General features: G+C 50.9%; 1 protein-coding gene across 6 annotated transcripts in view; it reads left to right on the top strand.

Moving 5' to 3' along the window:
- The window catches only part of POR (cytochrome p450 oxidoreductase), a 66,108-nt gene that overhangs the window by 39,588 nt on the left and 5,341 nt on the right, over positions 1 to 21,179 (top strand). For all 6 annotated transcript variants that reach the window (XM_077140902.1, XM_077140904.1, XM_077140905.1 and 3 more), the window contains exons 3-7: positions 16,680 to 16,728; positions 17,998 to 18,126; positions 19,755 to 19,904; positions 20,270 to 20,394; positions 20,898 to 20,987. In XM_077140902.1, coding sequence (XP_076997017.1) covers positions 16,680 to 16,728; positions 17,998 to 18,126; positions 19,755 to 19,904; positions 20,270 to 20,394; positions 20,898 to 20,987 — 543 coding nt within the window. The remainder of the gene's footprint in view (positions 1 to 16,679; positions 16,729 to 17,997; positions 18,127 to 19,754; positions 19,905 to 20,269; positions 20,395 to 20,897; positions 20,988 to 21,179) is intronic.

Genomic DNA, 21,179 nt, shown 5'->3' with positions numbered 1-21,179 from the left:
ACTTTAGAGTCCTGCAACCAGAATAATTTTCTCACAGGTATTACTGGCTGAGTTTTACTCTAGTATCAGACTCCAGAAGCTTGTAGTCAGGTTGGAGCGGGGACCTGCTAGACCAGGTCCTGTTCTAAGAGCATTCAGGGGATAGAGCCCTGCTTTGGGGTGCAGACTAGGGGAGCCATATTCATGCCAGAACCTCCTGGCCAGGCAGGCAAAGCATTCAGGTTCCCATCAAATCATTTCATTCCCCACTCCAATTTGGGTCACAATTTCTTCTCCAAAAAAGGTTGTGATCTTCAAACTGGCAGATATTCACAGAATACAATTCTGGTACCATCGACAGAGCAGTAAGTTAAAGTTTTTAAAACGCTGGGTTCAACCTTATCGTTGTCATCATTCATTCAGCATATGTTTACTGAGGCCCCTCTCTGTCCCAGACTCTTTTCTGAGATTTGTGGCTACAGCAGTGAGTAGAATAGATGAAGTCCTTAACCTCCTGAAGCTCGTGCTCTTGTGCAGTGCAAACCCTGGGCTCCACCTCATTTTCTTCATCTGCTAGCTGGAGGTCACAATCCCGGTTTCCCAAGGCCGCCACAGTGGAGTCAATAAGATAATGCTCATGAACTCATCTAGCACAGAGCCTGGTTTGGTTTTGGTGTCAGAATATAATTTCTGCCAAGCACTGGACTGGCCCCTAGAAAGGCCACTTTATTTACACAACGTATTTATATTAGAGAAACTGAGAGGTGAGGGCGTCACAAAGTACTTTGAAAATAGTTCATGAAGTGCTCTAATGAGCATTGTCTCATCAGGACCTCTTTGGAACAGCGCGGAGGGTTAGGAGGGGTGGGTGGTCTCATCTCTTATCCCATGCAAACCACGTGACATGAAAGCTGGGCCACTGTGCAGGACCAGGTCAGGAAACGCAGGTTCCAGGAGCTCTGAGCAGGAAGAAGTTCCCTCCGGTTGGGGGGTATTGATTGGGAAGGGTTCCAGTATGAGGCAGTGTCCAGCAGGTGCCTGAAGGTAGAACCACACCCTCCAGGCTGACAGAACTTGGTAGGAAGGACAGGTGGGCTGGAATCCACCCTATCCTGGCCGGAGCTGGTTCAGGATACACTCCTGACGTGGAGTAGTGGTTTGGGTGAAAAAGCATGGTGTTCAAGGAGACCAGTAGCCATTGATTGGTCACTAGCACCACTGGATTAGCAGACCTGACCCCCTGAGGGGTCCTTATATTGACCCTGAGCAAGGACGTAGACGTGCTGTGGGAGCTGCCACCCGAGGAGGCAGCATTTTTATCATGATTTGTAGATGAGCTTGAAAGAAAATTCCTAGATTGGGGGAGCTGTTCAGTCCTGAAGCACTTTTGTTTTGTTGATTCAAATGATTTTTCTTTGCCAGGATGCTGAAACTCTATTTCCTGCCTCAGAATCATAATGTTGTAACCAAATAACCCTTTTCTCATCCCTCATTATATCATATGAACACCTGCACTAGCCAGGGGCCCCATTTAGAGTGCAGTGGCTAACTTCAGGGCCCTAAAGCTGAAAGACTATGGGTTGACTCCTGACTGTCATGTATCAGCCATGTGACATTGGCCAAGGTACTTGATCTCTAAATGGTGTCCTCAGCTGTAAGCTGTGTGTAATAATAGGACTTACGTCATAAGGCTGTGAAAATTTAATGAGACAATCCATTGTAGAGCAGTCTGCCCAGTTCCTGGTGCATGAGAAGCCCTCAAATGTTATATATGATTTTTCTCATTAGTTTTACCATCATCCTTAGTCTCACAGGAGTCCTTCAAGGAAGGCGTTGTTACTCCATTGTGCAGATGAGGAAACTGAGGCTCCAGTGATGAGGAGTTTGCTCCAAACCACTGAGCTTATGTGGTTTATATACTTCGTGCCAGGTCCTTGTGACAAGAAGAGTGATAAAATGGGGCCCCTGCCTTGAGGTCTCACGAATGGGTAGTTACATGAGTAGATTTTTCTGGAGTGTGCTGAGCCACCATAAAAACATGTAAAAAGAATGAGGGAAACGCAGGAAAAAGTGTTGGATTCTGCCTTGGGTTTGGGATAGGCTTTAGAGAGGAGGTGAATTTTTGAATTGAGTCTTGAAAGTTGAGTAGGATTTTGATGGGCTGAGATGGTGTACTTAGCAGAGAGGTGAGGAGGGCTACATTAGCAGCGGCAGGCCCAGCCTGGTGTGCGTGAGGGTCTGTGTTTAGGATGGGGTAGATTGGAGGGTGTGAAAAATGCAGTTGGAAAGGCACATTGGAGCTTAATTGGGGTAGGCCCTGAGTGTGGGTTTTATGCTATAGAGAAGTGGTGTGATCAGACCCCAGTTTCTTAAATGGCCGGATACAAAGGGTGGACTAGAAGGAAGTCAGAGGGTAGGGTACAGGTTGAGGAAGTGGCCCAGTGAGAGAAGATGAGGCCTGAGTTGGGAAAGGTGGGACAGGGAAGAGGTGAAGTTACTGTCCAAGTCTTTTGCCCGTTGTTCTGTTGGGTTAACTGCCTTATTGATTTGTCCAAATTCTTTATATTCATGATGCAGGTCCTCTTTAGATAAATGTATTGCAAATATCTTCTCCCCTCTGCAGCTTGCCTTTTTATTCTCTTAATGGTGTCTTTTGATGATCAGAATTTAAATCACTTTAAATTTCATCCAATTTGTTAACCCTTTTCTCCATGATTAATGCTTTTGAGTCTGGTTTAAGAAATCTTTAATTTATCCCAAGGCCAGGACTATGTTCTTTTGTTTTTTTCTAAAAGCTCTGTTGTTTTAGCTGCAAGCTACCCGCAATTGATTTTGGTATATTTTGTGAGGATAAGGTTCAAGATTCTTTTTTTTTTTTTTTTTTACCCTTATAGGTGTCCAGTTTAGCCAGCACTGTTTTTTTTTTTTTTGAAAAGGTAATTCTCCCACTGCTCTTCAAGGTCACTGTTAATATAAATCAGTTAACTGATCTATTGTTCCATTTCCTAACCTTTCACCAATACCACGTTGTCCTGTTTTCTCTGATAATGTGGTAGCTCTTGTCTTGATATCTGGTAGTCTAAGTCCTTCAGCTTTGTTCTTCACTTTGAAGATTCCTTTGACTTTTCTTAGACCTTGACATTTCCATCTGAATTTTAGAATCCGTTTGTCAGTTTCCACACACACACACAAAAAGACACACACCCCCCTCCAAAAAAAAAATAAAAACAAAAAATCCTGCTGGAATTTTGGTTGGAATTGGATTGAACCCATGAATTAATTTGGGGGAAAGTTAACACCTTTAAAATAAGGAGCCTCCCAATCCATGAGTGTGGTTTTATTCCCCTGGGGTAAAGTCTTTTGAACTGTTGTTGTTTTTTATTTTTTTAAGGGAATTTATTAAGTTGCAAGTTTATAGTTTTAAGGCTGTGAAAATGTCTATTAAGGCACCAATAAGAGGATACCTTCACTTAAGAAAGGCTGATTCCATCTGGAACACCTCTGTCAGCTGTGAAGGCACATGGCTGCTCTCTGCAACATTGTTCCCTCTTTTTTTTTTTTTAATTTAATTTATTTTGTATTATCAAACCAAACAACATACAAACATATTCTTAACAAACAAGCATTCTGTGTATGGTGTACAATCAGTGGCTCACAGTATCATCACATAGTAATATATTCATCACCATGATCATTTTTTTAGCACCTTTGTATCACTCCAGAAAAAGAAATAAAAAGAAAAAACTCACAAGTACCATACCCCTTACCCCTTGCTCTCATCAACCACTAGTATTTCCATCTACTCAATAGAATTTAACCTTTGTGGAACTGTTTTTTTTTTTTTTTATTAATTAAAAAAAGAATTAACAAAACAATTAGAAATCATTCCAATCTACATGTACAATCAGTAATTCTTAATAACATCACATAGTTGCATATTCATCATTTCTTAGTACATTTGCATCGATTTAGAAAAAGAAATAAAAAGACAACAGAATAAGAATTAAAACAACAATAGAAAGAAAAAAAAAACCTATACCTCACATGCAGTTTCATTCAGTGTTTTAACATAATTGCATTATAATTGGGTAGTACTGTGCTGTCCATTTCTGAGTTTTTATATCCAGTCCCGTTGTACAGTCTGTATCCCTTCAGCTTGTGGAACTGTTTTTAAAAGCAATTAAAACTTGTTAAAGAGAAACAGTTTCAAGCAGCATATTCTCTTAATAAAAAAGAAGTGGCCCAGTCGTCTCCTCTCCCAGCAGTCACTCAGCCTGAACCTCCGACAGAGCCTTCACACCGGGACAGCCCCTGATCTAAGGGAGCCCAAAGAAATCCTGGCTCCCCCAGGACACTGAGGCTCCCAGGGGCCGCCCCCATGCCCCGAAGCACTCTGCTCCTGTGTGTAACACAACACTCTGTGTGGAATTTGTTTATATCTCTGCCCCTGTGGGGTGGAGATGATGGCCCACTCCTGTCTGAATCCCAGCTTGGCTCAGGGCCTGTCAGTGAAGATACCCAGCAAATGGCTGTGTAATTAGTGCATGCTAAATCTGTGTCTGGCTGCCTGTAAGGCAAACTGTGGCCCACTGTTTATTTTTTAAATGAGAACATTAAAAAGTCTGGCAGTTTCACATAAAACCCCAGAAGTATAGCTTCTTAGGAAAAAATTAGAGCATCAGTATGGGCCCATAGCTGGCCAACAGAGGCTGCTCTGAGCAGCACCCTCCCTTCCAGCTGGGTGTGCTCCATTCACCTGCCAGGGCTGCAGGGGTTGCCATTTGCCACAAAGCCAGCCCAGCTGCTGCTGCTTTCCTTCTCCCCTGTGCTGACTCCTCCCCCATGTTCATGCCTTTGTGGGCCCCCTCCTCCCTCCTCTGACCTCTGCTTCTCTTCTGTCCTCTAAAATTCAAGGGCTCCCCCTTTTAAACCTAATCACAATACCATCTTGACCCTCCTGAAGTCAATAGTAACTTTGCAGTATCATCAGATTTCCAGTTATCATTTGTTTCATAGTTCCCTGATTGACCGATGAATGAGCTGGTTTCTATCAGCTATTGTTTTGTTGGTAATTCAGGATCCAAGCAAGAGTCATACGTTGCAGTCGGTTCATATATCTCATAAGTCTCGTCTCTCTTTTGGAATGTGAGGTATAATTTACATGTAGTAAAAGTCGCCTTTTTTCATTAAAAGTTTGATGAATCTTGATAGGCAAATACAGCTGTGTAATCATGTCACATATCACAGAACATTTCCAACACCCCAGAAAGTCCCCCCATATCCCTTTGTAGTCATTTTTTTCTCCCTGCACCCTCACCCTCTGGCAACCACTAATCTTACTCTATCTCTACAGTTTTGTCTTTTTGAAATGTCAAAATGGATCTGGTTTCTTTTACTTAACATAATGTTATGTCTCTTTTAATTTGCAAGTTTCCCTTCCATCCCTGTATTTCCCCTGCAATATTTTTGTTAAAAAAAAACTAGCTCATTTTTTCCATAGAGTTTCCCACAGTCTGGATTTTGCCAATTACGTGCCACTGTGGATCGCTTTTCAAAAGCCACAAAAGAGTTCATTTTCCTAAGTGGCCTTTATTTGGGGGGCCTGCTTTTGACAGCAAGCCCAGGAAAGCTGGGAGTCAAGGCTACAGGTCATCCTTTATGTCCGTTTTTTTTCTTTTGAGTGCTGACAGATGGAAACTGAACTACAGCTTTTGCCACTTGCAACCCCCAGGGTCATTTTTTCTATAGAGAGGTCCTTGCCTCTGTTGAACATGAAAATAGAAACACAAGTGAGTTTTTCAGAGATGAAAACAGATAAAAGAAAGCTTCTGTGGATGTAGAGAATGGACAGTACCTGAAGCCGCCATCAGGGGAAATGTCCAGAAAATTGGCTGAGGACATTTATGGCACGTCTACAAGCCTGGGTTATCTGCTCCTGACTGCTCAGAGGCTTCACACCTGCCTTTGCCTCCTTTCCTGCCCCCAAACAAGACAAGGCTTGTTCTTACCTTTCTCGCTAGTCTGGGAAGAGTGAAGCAGAGCTGAGCATCCGTCTTCCTCTTGAGCTCATTGGGCCTCTGTGAACACTTGGTGCTGGCAGGTCCATTTCCAGGCACCAGGAGTGTAGAGGAGAAAGCAGGCAGTCCTTGTGGGGACTGTGTGCTGTTGGGGCAGATGAGTGAGGCTGTGCTGAGTGCAGTGGGAACACAGAGGAGGGATGAGATCAGAGTGGGGTGCCCCTGCACTGAAAACGTGAGACTGAGTAGGAAGCTGGGGAAGGGCTTCCAGATGGGAGGATCTGCATGTGCAAATGCTCAAAGGCGAGGAAACGCAGGGCCTGCCCTGAGAACTGCAAGGGGTAGTCAGGAGTCGAGATGGGAACTGAGGCAGAAGAGGGGAGGCCAGGGGACGGAACTCAGAGGGCCACAGGTGCCTTCCTCTGGGTGTGGACTTGATCTTAAAGTAGCAGGAAACTGGGGAAGGACTTTGAGGCAGGGTCCTGAGAGTGGTTCCTTGAAGAGTAGGGCGAATTGAAGGGAACTGCTCTGGAAACAGGGAGGTCGACCAGGAGGCTGACTTGAAGGGACTTGGCTAGGGCCGAAGTGACAGTGGGCAGATGGGAGCAGGGCGAGCAGGGCACAGATCAGAGAGTTTTCAAAGGTCCACTGAGAATTTGGTGCCAGCACTTGACTGACATACTTCTCTGATCCTCACAGCCCCGTGAAGGGGTTGTGCTTATCCATTTTATAAATGGCAAAGCTAATTCAAGGAGAGGTTGAATAACTTGCTCAAGGTTTCATGGTTAATAGAGTTGGAGCTGGGATTTCAATTCAGTTTTTCACTTTTATACACCTTTACTTTTTCATTTTAAAAAACCTTTCTAGGCGGGCCAAGTGGCAGAGTTCTCGCCTGCCATGCTGGAGACCTGGGCTCGATTTCTGGTGCCTGCCCATGCGAAAAAAAAAAAAAAAAAACTTTGTGTTTTTAAATAATTTCAAACTTATAGAAAAGTTGCAAATATAATACAAAAATAATAAAGAGAATTCCAATATTGCCCCACCCAGAGTTATCAACTTTTAACATTTTGCCTCGTTTCTTGCTTGCTTACTTTTTCTCTCTCTCTCTCTCTCTCTCTCTCTTTCTTTCTCCCTTCTCTTGTCTTCACCTCTTCTCTCTTCTCTATGCATCCATCCATGCATCATCATCTATTTGAGAATAGGTTACATATATCATGTTCCTTTACCACTTTAATATCTCTATTTCCTTAAGAACAAGGATATTCACTTACCTAACACATTAAGTACAATTGTGAAGTTCAAGAAATTTCATATATATATATATATAAAAATTCAGTATAAACATCCAGTCTGTCTTTCAATTTTTTTCCATATGTCCCAGTAATGTCCTTTTGGGCCTTTTCTCCTTCATTATTATATCCAGTCCAGGATTATGTATTGCATGTTTGTCTCTGTACAAATCCCTGCTTTCTCTGAAACCTGTAGCTTTCTGGTGGTGGCTTGCCAGCCACGTATCCCTCGCCTTTACATCCATCCCGTGGTGACCCATCTCCCCATCTGTCTTCTCCAGAGTGTGTCCAAATATCCTCCACTTATGAGGACTTGGGTCATATGGGATTAAGGGCCGCCCTGGTTTAGTTTGGCCTCAATCTTAATAGGACCTTCAAAGACCCTCTTTATAAATGGGCTCCCACCCATGGACTGGGAGTTAGGACGATCACGATCATGTCTTTGTGGGGGATGTGGCTGGATCTAAAGAGCTATTGTTCCTTTATTCAAATGCCAACAGACCACATCCTGTTTTCATCAAAGGCAGGTCTTTCTTGCCACCTGCCTTCTCCCACAGGCTGTGTGACTGCTTTGCCCAAGGGAGAGAAATCTGGGGCAGTGGGAAGAGGGGTGCCCAGCTGTCTGGGGAGTCATCTCCCTTGAGAGAGCGCCTCTGAAGCAGGCCTGCCCTCCATGCCGCCCAGCCTGCCTCGCGGCTTTGCCCGCCGCCTCGTAGCCATGCCTTGTCCCTTGCCCTTCCCCTCTGACCTGTTATCAGAGGGGACCTGTCATCCTGGAGGCTGGAGAATGGGGTCGCCAGGCGCTAGGCTACAGCCATTCTGAGCAACTTCCCCATCCGTAGCCAAGGGCTAGGGAAAGCCCCAGAAGCAATCAGTCCCGCTGTCCAGAAAATTACATTTGATTGGCAGGTTTCAGAAGTCCAGAAATTGCTGGGGGACTGGAAACGAAATGCGTCACCCCTGGGACGTTTTGGTTCATCTCAGTCCAAGTGACTCAGTCCCTTCGGTACCCGCCCTTTAGTGTCCCCCACATGTGGGCTGCAGTTGACTTCAGCCTCCTGCTCCCGATTTAGGAGCCTTGGGCCCTAATTGGAACCTCCTGCGCTGCGTGCTGGGGCCGTGGGCTCCGAGCCTGGGCCTGCTGCCGCCTCTGCCTGGCCCTGGAGCCTCAGGCTCTCGGGTGGACTGTTGATTGTAGGGTGCCTCTGAAGGGTGCTCCTTGAAGCAGAGCATGTCACCCGGCTGGACGCTTCCCCGAGGCACGCGATGGGAGGTTAAGGTGTGTTTATTTTGTGGCAAGAAGTATACTCCCAGGTGTCCCGGGGTAGAAAGGGCCGTTGCACCCCCACGCCCAGCCCGGGGTCTTAGGCTCTGTCTGCCCACTGCTCTTTTGATCTAATTTTATATGATCCTGGGGGCTCTCTGGCAGCGGGATCAATGCGGGGCTTTTCTCCATAGCAACCCACACAGCTGCTTCCTGGTGTTCAGCCCACATGCCTTCCTCCTTTTTCTAAAAAATGGGGAAGGGGGAGGGTGTGTGGAGAAAGGGCTCTGATATAAACAGTTACCAAGGAGACCCAAGTGGGGCTGGAAGGGTTTTCTCCTTCCCTTGGTCGGTCCATACAGAAGGAGGGGGGTGGGGGGGGGGGGTGCGTGTGCCTGAACCGCAGGGCATCATGGGAGGTTCCAGTCTGAAGTCCTAATTCCTCCCGGCTGGAGCTGCCAGATGTGGCAGCGCTCTCAGGCGCGCGGGGACAGACACAGGCAGGGGCTCGGGGCATGCCGAGAGGACTTCAGGTGGTCCTGCAGCGCTAGCTGAGTTCAGGGGCCTGGCTGCCATGGCCCCACTAGCGCTGAGCAAAGGATGGACAGAGCTGGACCTTCCATCACTGGCCGGCTCCCCGCCGGTTCCCAGAGGAGAGCCGTAATCTTCCTTTTTCCTGAAGTCCTGGAGCTGGGAGTGAGGACCATGGGGTGCACGTACTCGTCTCTGCAGGAGGAGCCCACCCTGAGAAGGTCAGTCCCAGACAGGTGTCCCCGGCCCAGACCCTGCTGATGCCCTCTGGGCACGGGACGCCCAGCGCCCAGACCCTGTGGTCTGGGAACGTCTTCCCGGGCAGGGACACTCTTTGGCAACATGGAAGAGCGTGCTGCGTAGAGGTGACCAGGGGAGTTGGGGCCATTCCTCAAGCATTATTTCCTGAAAGAGTTTCCTGCAGGGGGCTGGGCTGGGCTGGGGATGCTGGGCCCCCTTTGGTTGTGGATTGCCTTTGAACTGCAGGGTGGCTTTCCCTGCGGCTTAAAGAGAGGGATTTGGACTGGAAACTAGGAAGGCCCCACCCACCGAGTCTTTCGCCCATGAAAGCTCCGGTTCCGAGTGCAAATCCGTATCTCCAGCTCTCGGGTGGGGTGAAGCCAACAGAGAGCGCCTCCGGCTGCGTGGGTGAGCTCTGCTCCCCTGAGCCCAGTGGTAGGCTTTGGTCATAGGGAGTTTCCTAGCTGGCCCCCAGGTAGGACCAGTTTAGCCTATAAAAACATAACCACCTCTCTGCTGGGCAGTGACCTAGAGTTGTGGGTTCTTCCTTTGGGTTCCCTTTTCTCTTCCTGGACAGCTGCCTGCTCAGGCTCTCTGGAAGCCATCCCTAGAGCCCAGGGGAGAAGATGGGAGGTGGGGTTCCTTCCTCTCCTTCCGGGACTGAAGCTAGTGAAAGAACCAATGCTGGGACTTCAGAAGTACTTACTGTTCTTGGGAGAACTGTCCCCCGGTGGAGGGAAGGCCTAGCATTACCTTGCCCAGTCCCGAGGTTCCCCTCTGCTCTCCCAGAGCCAGCCGGCCCGCGGCTCCTGCTTTGTGCAGACTCTGTAAGAGGCCAGCCTGAGACAGACCAGACCCTCCTCTCCACCACACCCGAGGGCTGCCAGCACTGAGCTCACCGCTGGCTGCATAGTCTTTCTCCCAAGGCCCCTGGCAGCCTGGTTTCTGTGGCTTTCTCTTCTGGGAGCCCTTTTCTGTCTCTGAGAATAGAGCCCAGCTCTTCCAAGAAGCCTTTCCTGGTTTCTGCAGCCACAGTGCCTGCTCCTTGGACTCACTGTGGCCTGACTCATCCATACGGTCTTAGCATGTGCCACTTTGTGCCTCTGGCACCTTAATCACAGAGTAATCAAATTGCTTTGCTCTTTCACAGACACCCTTTTCTCCTGGGGTGCTTCCCAGTTCTAGGGGTCATGGAGGGCGCTGAGAGAGGCTGCAGAGGTCAAGACGGTGGGCCTTAAGTCAGAAGAACCTGTGGCCTAGCAAGGGGCTTGGCTTGTCCAGTCTCGGGCCTGTTTGGTGGCAGAACTGGGCTTTGAACCTGAGTCTCTTCTGATACTGGCTCCTCCCACCTGCCGTGACTCTCCTCGCAGCCTGTTTCTGGCCCTTTGAAGGCCGAGGCTGCCTCGTCCTGGTCACCTGCCTGCCTTGCACAGAGCAGCCTGGTGTCACCCTGCCCCGGATTAAGTCTAGCCGCAAATTAAGCAATTAGAAAATAGTGAGGACCGTGTCTGGAGAGATGTGTGTGCTGACCTGAAGGCGGTGACAGATGACCTTTCCACCCGAGGGCCACACCAGGTTGCTCTGAAGGGGACATTTTAAGTTCCTGGGCACGGGCTAGAGGAAACACGGTGTGTCTGCGGCACAGAGAGACCAGAAGGATGGCAGGGGCTGCGTGTGGAGAGGTGGGGCGGTAGAGGACAGCTGGGCCTCCTGTCTCTTCTTCAGAAGGCCTCTTCTGACCTCAGCCTGATAACCCGGGGCTTCGCTGTTCTAATCGTCCCTACAAGAGCCTTCGAAATAAAAAATCAGTCTCAATTTCTCTCTATACCCACGCAGTATTTCTTAAAATAAAAGAAATTATTTTTATTTTCTTATTACAAAAGCATTACGAGATCTTTGTAGGGAAAAAGGGGATGGGATGGATGGGCCATGGTGGCTCAGCAGGCAGCGTTCTCGCTTGCCATGCCAGAGACCCAGGTTTGATTCCTGGTGCCTGCCCATGCAAAAAAAGGGGGGATAGGGAGAGTTGAAAATCGAAATTAGCCAAAAAAAAAAAAGGAGATAACAAAAGACTCACAATTCCTTAATCCCAGGAAGAAACAACTCTTAGCATCTCCATCTACAGCCTTCTGGCCTTTTCCTTTTAAACAGAGTGGAATCACGGCATCCACACTGCTTTGCCCACTTAAGGATGTATTCAGAACATCTTTCCATGTCAGTAGATCATTAACTACTCCTCTTGTTTAGAGGAGCAGTGTGTATTGCGTGGCTGTACTATAACCTGATCCCCTATTTTTGGATGTTTGAGTTGTCCCCCCCCCTTTTTTTTCCCTGAGTCTTCCAGTCCAACGCCGCGGCCTGGAATCCCCCCTTTTTAAATTATCCAATGTACTTTGAATTATAAAAATAATGTGAAAATATACAAATTTGGAAAATGAAGGAAACCATCTCACACGTTATCTTAATCCTTCAGTTTTCTCTCAGACATTCTGTTGTGTTTCCCTTCAGGCCCCTTTTCTATGAATAATTACAGTGCGCATTCCGCTTTTTAAGGACACATGTTCATGTCTCCCTCCTGTCAGTCATGCGTTATACCCTGCAAGACTCTGAGTGTGAGGAAAGATGTGTTTATCACCTCGATGACACAACTAGCTTGTTTTTTGTGCCTGGTTTGCATTGTCATTTTCAACTTCTACTGTTGTTTCTGCTGCACTCGAGCTATACACAATGAATTGCCCATGGCTGAAATTGAGAAAGAAGGGTCCTGTATATGTGGATTTTCCAGAAACTAAAACCTAGTCCTCTAGTGCCATCTAAACGCACTTTTTTCAAGATAAATTTTATATAACATAAAACCACCATTTTAACCATTTAAAGTGTATAGTTCATTGGCTGTAAGTCTGTCCATAATGCTGGGCAGCGCTTGCCACTGTGTATCTCTAAAACCTTTCAGCACCCTGAATAGAAGCCCTGTACCCATTAGCAGCACTCCCTCCTCCCCTCCCCCAACCTCCTGACACCTACTAATCTGCTTCTGTCTCTGGAGTCACCTATTCTGGACATTTCATATAAATGTATAAACTGCATTTAGTTTTGTACCTGCTTCTTCTCATAACCCTCCATCAGAAACATTGGTCTCGGTTGCTGATCGTTTTCAATTTAGATTTGATTTACGTTTAGAAGGTAACGCAGTCTCATGGCTCCACATTCCACAGGCCCCACAGTGGTAGACCGCTTTGTGCACCTTGCTTGTTCATTGAATGGTTTGTTTTGAAGGGCGTGCCCTGTTGGTGCATAAGCAGATGTTTAGTGTGGTAGTTCACGGAGGGCACACGTGTAACCCTCCCTGAAATGGCGCAGAGTAGTCCCTGAAGTGAGTTAGGTTCTCCCCCTATACAAGGCCCATCTGTACTTATAAAAGACGATGAAAAAATAAAGTCCCAGTAAAGGCTTGGAGGGCACCAGCCTGCTCTGTGGGTGGTGGTTCCATCAGATCCTTCAGTCCCATCTGATCCCTGCCAGGAAGCTGGGGAGGCCTGTGGATGGGACTAGGGGTCCCTGCTGGGCACCTCTGAGGCCGCGTGGAGGGTAAGAGTGTTCCCCGAAGCCTGGAGACACTTACTTTGATGTGCAGAGAAGACAGATCCTGGGAATTAGAAATCAAAGACCTTGTTCCTTGTCATCTGGAGACCCAGGGTCATAATGGAGTCTATCAAATAAGGAAACAGTGGGGGAACTGGGGATATTTAGGAGGAGGTCCCCTTCGCTGGCAGAGTAGGTAAGTGGCCTGAGCGTCCAAGGAAGATGGATTTGCAGGAGTGAGGAGACAGGCTGGGCATTTTAAGTGGCACATCTGGAGCAGACTCAGGAGTCCCTGCAGCGATGAGGAGCCCTCTTTCTGTAGCAGAGGCCTTGCTGGGGCAGAAGCTGGGGGTGGAGAAAGGACAGCTAGATTTGGATGCTAGTAACAGAGGAGACAGAAAGTGTGTGTATGTGTGTGTAGAGAGAAACACACACACACATATACCCACACATACATAGATATACATTCTTATATATTTCCCCCTGATTACTGAAGTGATAGACACCCAGTAGAAAAACTTTGAGAAATGCCCCATCCACAGTCCCAACATGCAACACATTTCTCATTTCTAATTCCCAGTATCCACCTTCTCTGACCATTTTGATGTCTTTCTTGCCATGGTAGGTTTGGAATAGGGAAAAGATGGGAAACCCGATTTGGGATTGTGGATTTGGTGGCAGCACACGGGGCATTTTGGAGGAGGGCAGGTCAGTTCAGACTGGTCAAGCCGTGTAGGAATGTGGCGGTGCAGCAAACACTGCAGGTCACAGCAGAAAGCGAGAGGTAAAGGGGGCAGACCTTGGAGCAAGAATCCGGAGATACTGAGGTTTCAGGCCCACAATCCTGGGGCAGTAGCACCCTTAGACCTAGCATCTGGGGACACGGGGCTGCATTTTGGACGGTCCTGTCTGGGCCCTCCTATGGCATGCTCTCCCCACTGAGGGAGGAGTGCAGATGCCCAAGGGGACATACAGACTCGGGAGCATGCCCACCTGCTTTTCTAGACCATTGTCCAGGAATCAGGGCCCCCGGCTTCCCTGCCCCAGCATCCGTGTGCCAGCTTCCAGGGCCTCCGCAAGCCTCTTCCCTGGCCTGGGTTCCCAAGATCAGTACCTCCAGCATTCACTGCCCCTAGGCCAAGGGGGAGCAAAGATGTAACTGTTTGTGGGTGGGCATGGACAGAACTTGGCCATGTGGGTGACAGGTCCCAGACCAAGTCGCTCTCAGTGCTGCTTGTTGCTGGGAGTAGAAAGAGAAAGGCGGCAGGCCCAAGGGTCCTGCTCATGTTGGGGTGGGTGGGGGGCTGCCTGGGGAGTGCTGGGTGATGGGGAGTCTGGGGTGGAGGATCTGCTGGGCACTTGGGGATGTCTGAGCAGCTGGCCCCTAACTGCTTCCTCCTGATCCTGGTGGAGCCACCATCCTGTCCAGCTGGAGGCCCTCAGGCCCCCTGGGACCAGGAGAGAAGAAGCTGCAGCGAACAAGTCAGACTCAGGCCCTGCCTCCTATGGGCCCCTTTGTGCAATATTATTTAATGCCAAGACACTGAAAATAGCTTTGGCCCTAGAGCTACTAATGGCCTTGGAGCTAGTGAAAACACAAGCGGGTACCTAAATAGGAAACTTTTGGTATTTATGTTCAAACAGTTCTGCAGAGGCATCCTTGAAAGAAACCTTCAGCCTCCGTAAACATCCTCCTCCTGGAGACTCACAGACTCCAGGCCTTGAGTCTCAACAGGCGTTGCTTTTCCACTGTTGTCACGAGGGTGTGTTTCTCTTGCTGTGCCTCTTTTTCATTCCTTTTCTACGTATGGGAGGCCGCAGGGTGCAGTGGAAAGAGCAAAACCCTTGGGGTCAGACTGAGGCTGCATCCTTGCTGCCCACTCTCTGGCCGTGTCACCGTAATGGGTCACCATGTGTGAGTGGACACTCAGAGTCACGCCTTAACAGCGGGCCTGCCCTGCGCAGGGGCTTTCCCCTGCGTGATCTCATGTCATTTCCCTCCCACCCCAGCCACGTCCCCCAACATGAGCAGGACCCTTGGGCCGTCCGCACCCGCGGGTGGACCCCGACAGTGGGAGCCGGGCGAGCCTGCAGGCCAAGCTGTGGTCACGGACCCTGGCACTGAGCACGTGGGCCCCATGCCGGCAGCTCGGAGGGAGAGGGAGGCCCGGGGAAGCCCTGGCAGGGGAGAGACCACGCAAGCCTCTTTGCCCTCCCTGCGGCCACCATCCCACTTAGGTTCCCTGCCCACTCCAGGCCCCTTCTGTCCTCATCAAGGCCCTCACTGCCCCGCTCTGATCCCATCCGTGGCCCATCCACGTCTCTAACACAGCCCCTTGGCTGGCCTTGTCTGAACTGGAAATCGGGATAGCCTGGGCCACCCTGTGAGAAGGATTTGCTAAGGAAGCAAATGGCGGGCGTATAGAGGGGGCCAGCTGTCAGTTCCGTTCTAGAAGGTACTGCCAAACAGTCTTGAAAGCAGTTGTGCCCTTTTCCACTCCCACCAGCCGCAGGGGAAATTCTAGTTGCTGCACATCTTTACCTATACATGATGATGCGGTCTTTTTCATTTTAGCCATTTGCATGGATGTGCATGTATCTCATGGCTTTATTGTGCATTTCTCTGGTAACTACTAATATTGCACGGCTTTGAAGATTTTTTTTTCCTTTTCAGCCATTTAGATACTTTCTTTAACAAAGTGTCTGTGGAAGTCTTTTGACCTTTTTTTTTTCCTGTCGGATTATCTGCCTTTTTCTGATGGATTTGTAGGAATTTCTTAAATTCTCAATACAAGTCCTTTGCCAGATATATGTACTTTGCAAATTTTTCCCATGCTGTGGCTTGTCTTTACTCCCTTAATGATGGAGTTTTAATTGGAAGCCAAGGATTTTAATGTTCAGATTTGGCACTTGATTCGGACCAGCTGTGTGTCAGACAGCCTAGGATTTACCATCCCCAGAAAGGTACGTTTTCCTAGCTGTCTTATCCCAGGATTTTTTAACCTCATTCACTGTGAGAGTCCCTGGGGAGGCTCAGGGGGTTCTTTAAATGGCACTGCAGACCTGGGGCAAGGACAAGAGAGAAGAAAAGGGGCAGGAAGCGGTGAGGCGAGGCTGGCAGCTGGGAATGGAGAGTGGCCGATGACTGCGTCATCGCCGGGCCTCTGAGGACTGTGTTGTGCCGGGCAGCGGCACTGGCCAGACCAGCTCAGGGCAGGAGCAAGTGCCGGGGAACACGGAGGAGGGATCATTAGATTTGGCCCCAGCGCAGGGGAAGGGGACATGGCCCTAGGCATGCCAGCAGAGCTGATACTTGAGCCTTGGGTAGAGCTGCAGGCTGTCAGGGGCAGAAGCTGGAGTGAGAATGGCCTGGGTGGAGGCAGCAGCACGAGCAGACTGCAGGCCACCACTTAGGAAGTGTTGCGTCAATCAGTGGCCACGTGGGGGAGGGGAGTGGTGGGATTGAGTGGAGCAGAGCGGCAGTGGTCTGGTCAGAATTGTGCTTAGGAGAGGCCTGGTGGCCCCAGGAGGTAGGGATTGCAGAGGCGAGAAAAGGCCCATGAGGGAAGGAGTCCTGGAGACTGGCTGCTCTTTGAGGGTTTGCATCTATCTAGGACTGTTTGGTGTTAGTCTTGCAGGATGCTGGTATTGTAAGAGACTTTGGGTTCGATAAAAAGGGAAAGCTGAGCCAGACCTGCCTCCTGTGGCCAGCTGCTGCCCCTTGAACATCCCACCAGAGCCCCTGCACCCACACTCATGGGGACTTTTGTCTTCCAGGACCTCCTCTGTGAAAGAGAGCAGCTTCGTGGAAAAGATGAAGAAGACGGTGAGTTTCCGCTCTCTGCTTTTCTCAGCGAACCCTGGCCCTGGCGGACATGCAGGGCGCTCTGCAGAAGGCCAGCTTCCCTGGACACGAGGCGTCCCCCAGCTCGGAGAGGGCGGAAGGCAGGCAGGAGCTGAGTGGGGGCCAACCTGGTAACCCAGGCCCAGCGCTCTTGGGTGTGCATTCTGGTCTAAGCAAAGCTCTACGACTGACATTTCCTTTCCTTTTTGAACAAACCAAATTATAAGAATAGATGCTCCCTGTAACTCCTAATGCTGTCCATTCTCCTTCCTTCCATTGCAGGCTCTGTCCATGGCAGCTGCAAATCTCACATGGCTGTGGACACAGCACAACTACTATTTTTACTTCTGTTTGTGTTTACTTAAGTATTTAATTTTATGAATAGGTACAGCATTCACAGGGTTAAAATCCAAAATATATACTATTTAGTAAAAAGCCACTCCCCACCTATCGCCCATCCCCAGTTCCCACATACAGCTCTAGGCTTCCAGAGCTTCTTTATGCACATGCAGATGCAAACTCTTATTTCACGCTCTGTTTTTAAACACAGACTGGGGCGGATGACATACACTGTTAAAGATGGCTTTCTCAATGCACCATAATTTGCTTTTCATTTTGTTTTGTTTTGAAATAATTCAACACTGCCCTGTTGCAGGGCACTGGGGATGCTTCTCACGGTTTGCTCTTAGAAGTCGTGCTGCGTGGATGTGTAGACCCGTTTGCACATTTGCAGATCTGTCTGTGCAGTAAAATCCCCCAAGTGGAGTAGCCAGATCAAAAGGTACCTGCGTTTGTAATTGTGAGGAACGCTGCCGAACCACCCTCCTCGGGGTTATGCCGGAGTGTGTGTTGGCAGTGTGGACGAAAACCCGGGTCCCACAGCCTTTGCAGCAGTGGGTTATCAAGGTATTGGATTCTTGCCAGTTTTCCAGGTTTTTAAAAAGAAAATGCCATCTCATTGTCATTTTAATTTGCATTTTTCTTGTGAATGAGCCTAAGCAGATTTTTATATGTTTAGATAGCATTTCTTTTTTTTTTTTTCTTTTTAAAAAAATTCTTTATTCAAATCTTTGATCCATTTTTTGGTAGGGATTTCCTGTGTCACTAAAAAAATGTGTCAGAGGCACTGTTGAGCAGCCGCGTGGGTGAGCGCGGGCGGTGCAGGCGGCTCTGGCCGGATGTCAGCCGGGGTGTCAGAGGGGGTGTCAGCTGGGGTGTCAGCCCCCCCAACCCCGCGTGTCCGGCTTGCAGGGGCGGAACATCGTGGTGTTCTACGGCTCCCAGACGGGGACCGCGGAGGAATTTGCCAACCGCCTGTCCAAGGACGCGCACCGCTACGGCATGCGGGGCATGGCAGCCGACCCCGAGGAGTACGACCTGGTGAGCCCCGCCCGCGTGGCCCCTCCCGCCCGGCCGCCTTCGGGTCCGAGCTGTTGGCCTCTGGGCCACGGGGGAGACCTGCAGGCTGAGTCAGCCAAAGGGACGCCCGGCGATGGGTGTCCCTCCTCACTCGTTCCCGGGCGCCCGCCGGGTGTCTGCCCCGAGTGCTCCCGGCCCCGCCTTTGGTGCGCCATGCTGCAGGGCTTTACAGGTGCCAGAGAGGCTCCCAGGCCCTGAATGGATTGGGTGGGGCCTGAAGAAGTACAGGGGTCTCAGAAGGCCCGTCGGGGGCTCTGGGCCGTCTCCCCTACACCCCAGAAGCTATGCAGGAGCCCCCGGTTGGAGAGGCAGGCGCCTGGGCCCGGAGGCTTTCCCTTCTGCCAGGGAAGCTGCTTCCGGACTGCGTGGGCCTCGAGAACCTCCCCCTTTGAAGGAAGCGGTCACTGACATGTGTGCCCGGGCCAGAGCAGGGTGGAGGCTGAGGCCACCGGAAGAGAGCGGCATGGGGAGGCCCAGAGAACCTGAGAACTGGGGGAAAAGCCTCGGCTTGGAGCTATAGGATCCCTAGCCCTGCCCCTCCTCCTGTCAGCTCTTCTCTACCTGTTGCTCTCCTCAGGGCCTCTGCAGGGCTGAGTCCTGACTTCCTGGTCCCTGCTGCACCCTGGTTTCAGCCAGCACCTTGGCCTTGCCTCTAAGGGCCACAGGGGACGGGCTTGCTCCCCACTGCCCCGGGCTGGCCGTGCTCCTCCTCCCCTGGGCCTGGTGTCCCCCGTCCCTCCCTTGCATGGCCAGGGACATCCAAAGTGCAAGAAACCTCTGACGGTCCACTTGCTGCTTTTGGGTTAGGAGAGCCAGGGGTGTGACAGTCAGGCCACTGGCCCTGGGTGAGGGGGGCCAGGGGACGAAGGCAGGGCAGAGAGGTCTGGGGGGGGGAGTTCCCGGGGATTTGCCTTTCCACTTCCTGGGATTTGCCTTTCCACTTCCCCCATCAGCAGCTGCCCCCTGGGCTAACTGCAGGGAAGCCGGTCCCGCAGCTCCAGCCAGACACGGACGGTACTGGCTTTCAGAACTAGCCCTCTCTCCCGGGCACCAGCCGCTTCTTGCTCATGCCACTCCGTGTCCCAAACCAAACCCGTCATCCCTGCTTCAGGGTCTTAGTGACGGCCACCCCACCCATTCCTGTCCAGACAATGGCTTTCAAGTGAGATGACCAGGAAGTTTAGTGGCAGCCAAGGCCAGACTGTGCCTCGGGGACTCTGGAAATGAGGTTTCCCAGGTGGCCAGGCCAAGTGCACAGGTGCCAGCAGGTGGCCTGGGCCCAGCCTTCTCTGCCTCTGTCCTGTCATCTGTCCTGTCGGCTGCCCTTCTGTGCCTGCTGTTTCCTTTCCCCGTGAAATGCACCCCTGTCTACTCAAACCTAGTACACTTCTAACTGACCTCCCAACGAAGCCCTCCTGCCCCCCGTGGTACCTTCCAGACACAGGGAGTGGCTCCTTCTCTCATGCCGCAGTTACCAGAACAAGCCTGGCTAGGAGCTAAGCCCATAGTCCCCACCCCAACCTGGTGCAGACCTGACCTGAAGCCGCCAAGTCACGCTCAGCACAGGGTCCCTGCCCTCGTCCTTCCAGGCCGATCTGAACAGCCTGCCGGAGATAGACAACTCCCTGGCAATTTTCTGCATGGCAACCTACGGCGAGGGCGACCCCACTGACAACGCCCAGGACTTCTACGACTGGCTCCAGGAGACAGACGTGGACCTCTCAGGGGTCAAGTTTGCGGTGAGTCACCCCTCTTTCCCTTTGTCTTCTGTAGGCTCCTGGCAGCCTGGGCGCCTTCCCTGGGCCTCTGGAACCTCATGTCCCAAAGGAATCCCTGCAGCCCATCACCCTGATCTGGTCGGCCAGGGCAGGCAGAGGTGTGCGGACAGCTGAGGGCCTGGCAGGGAGCTTGTGGGTGGGGAGCCCCAGGGGAAGCTGCATTTGGGAGCCCTCTTCCACAGCTAAGAGAGCTCTTTTCCTCCAGTTTCCTCAGCCCCAGTTTGTTCCAGGGATATCCGTTGTTGGAGACTAAAGGCTGGGTGAGGCCAAGCACTGGGGGAAGCCACCCTATCCTAAGGCCTCAGACCACCCGTCCATCCACACAGGTGTTTGGCCTCGGGAACAAGACCTACGAGCACTTCAATGCGATGGGCAAGTATGTGGACAAGCGGCTGGAGCAGCTGGGCGCCCAGCGGATCTTCGAGCTGGGAATGGGAGATGATGATGGAAAGTGAGTGCCCAGGCCCAGGCCCAGCCTGCCCACTGGGGCCCCTCCCCTCAGCCTCCTTGCCCTGGCATTTATGCCTTAGGAGCCACAGTTTAGGGAGCTGGCTGTGGAATGACAAGGGCCAGCAAAGCCATGGCCGGCCGCTGGCTGGGACTCAGCAACATGCATCATAGCAGGGAAGGGGGGCCTCCCTCCCCCAGCCCCACCCAGTGGGCCGTGTGGTTTCCCGCCTCCTCTCCCAGCGCCCAGCTCAGAGAGCACATTCCCTCTGTGGTTAACGCAGATCCTCCTTTAGATCATTCCCGATGCTGTGGTTTCATCACTGGGTGAAGCAGAGGAAAAGGAGTCCTGGAGCTCCAGGTGGCATAGGGTGGGGATGGGGGCAGGCTGCCTGGCACCCCCCTCCTGGTGCCCGGGTGTTGGTGTCTGAGGCCAGCCGGTCGCCCGGTCCTGCTGCCGGGATCTGACTCAACTGAGGCCTGGTCTGCGTGCCGTTCCCTCCCCAGTTTGGAGGAGGATTTCATCACGTGGCGAGAGCAGTTCTGGCCAGCTGTGTGTGAGCATTTTGGAGTGGAAGCCACCGGAGAGGAGTCCAGGTAAGTGTGTCCCCGTGGATCGGGGGGAGGCCTAAGGGGAGACACCCCTAAAGGGAGGCCTGGCCTGGGGGTCAGCAGCAGGGATGCAGTGAGGAGAGAGTTCACCAAAGCTTGGTCATGGAATTGGGGGATTGGCCTTAGGGCCCGCACCAGGGAGCCCGGCTTTACCTGAGAGGAACAGGAGCCAGGGAA

The sequence above is a fragment of the Tamandua tetradactyla genome, chromosome 23, assembly GCF_023851605.1.
Source record: "Tamandua tetradactyla isolate mTamTet1 chromosome 23, mTamTet1.pri, whole genome shotgun sequence".
In the NCBI taxonomy this organism is placed as follows: Eukaryota; Metazoa; Chordata; class Mammalia; order Pilosa; family Myrmecophagidae; genus Tamandua; species Tamandua tetradactyla.
This window is presented reverse-complemented; position numbering and strand designations above follow the sequence as displayed.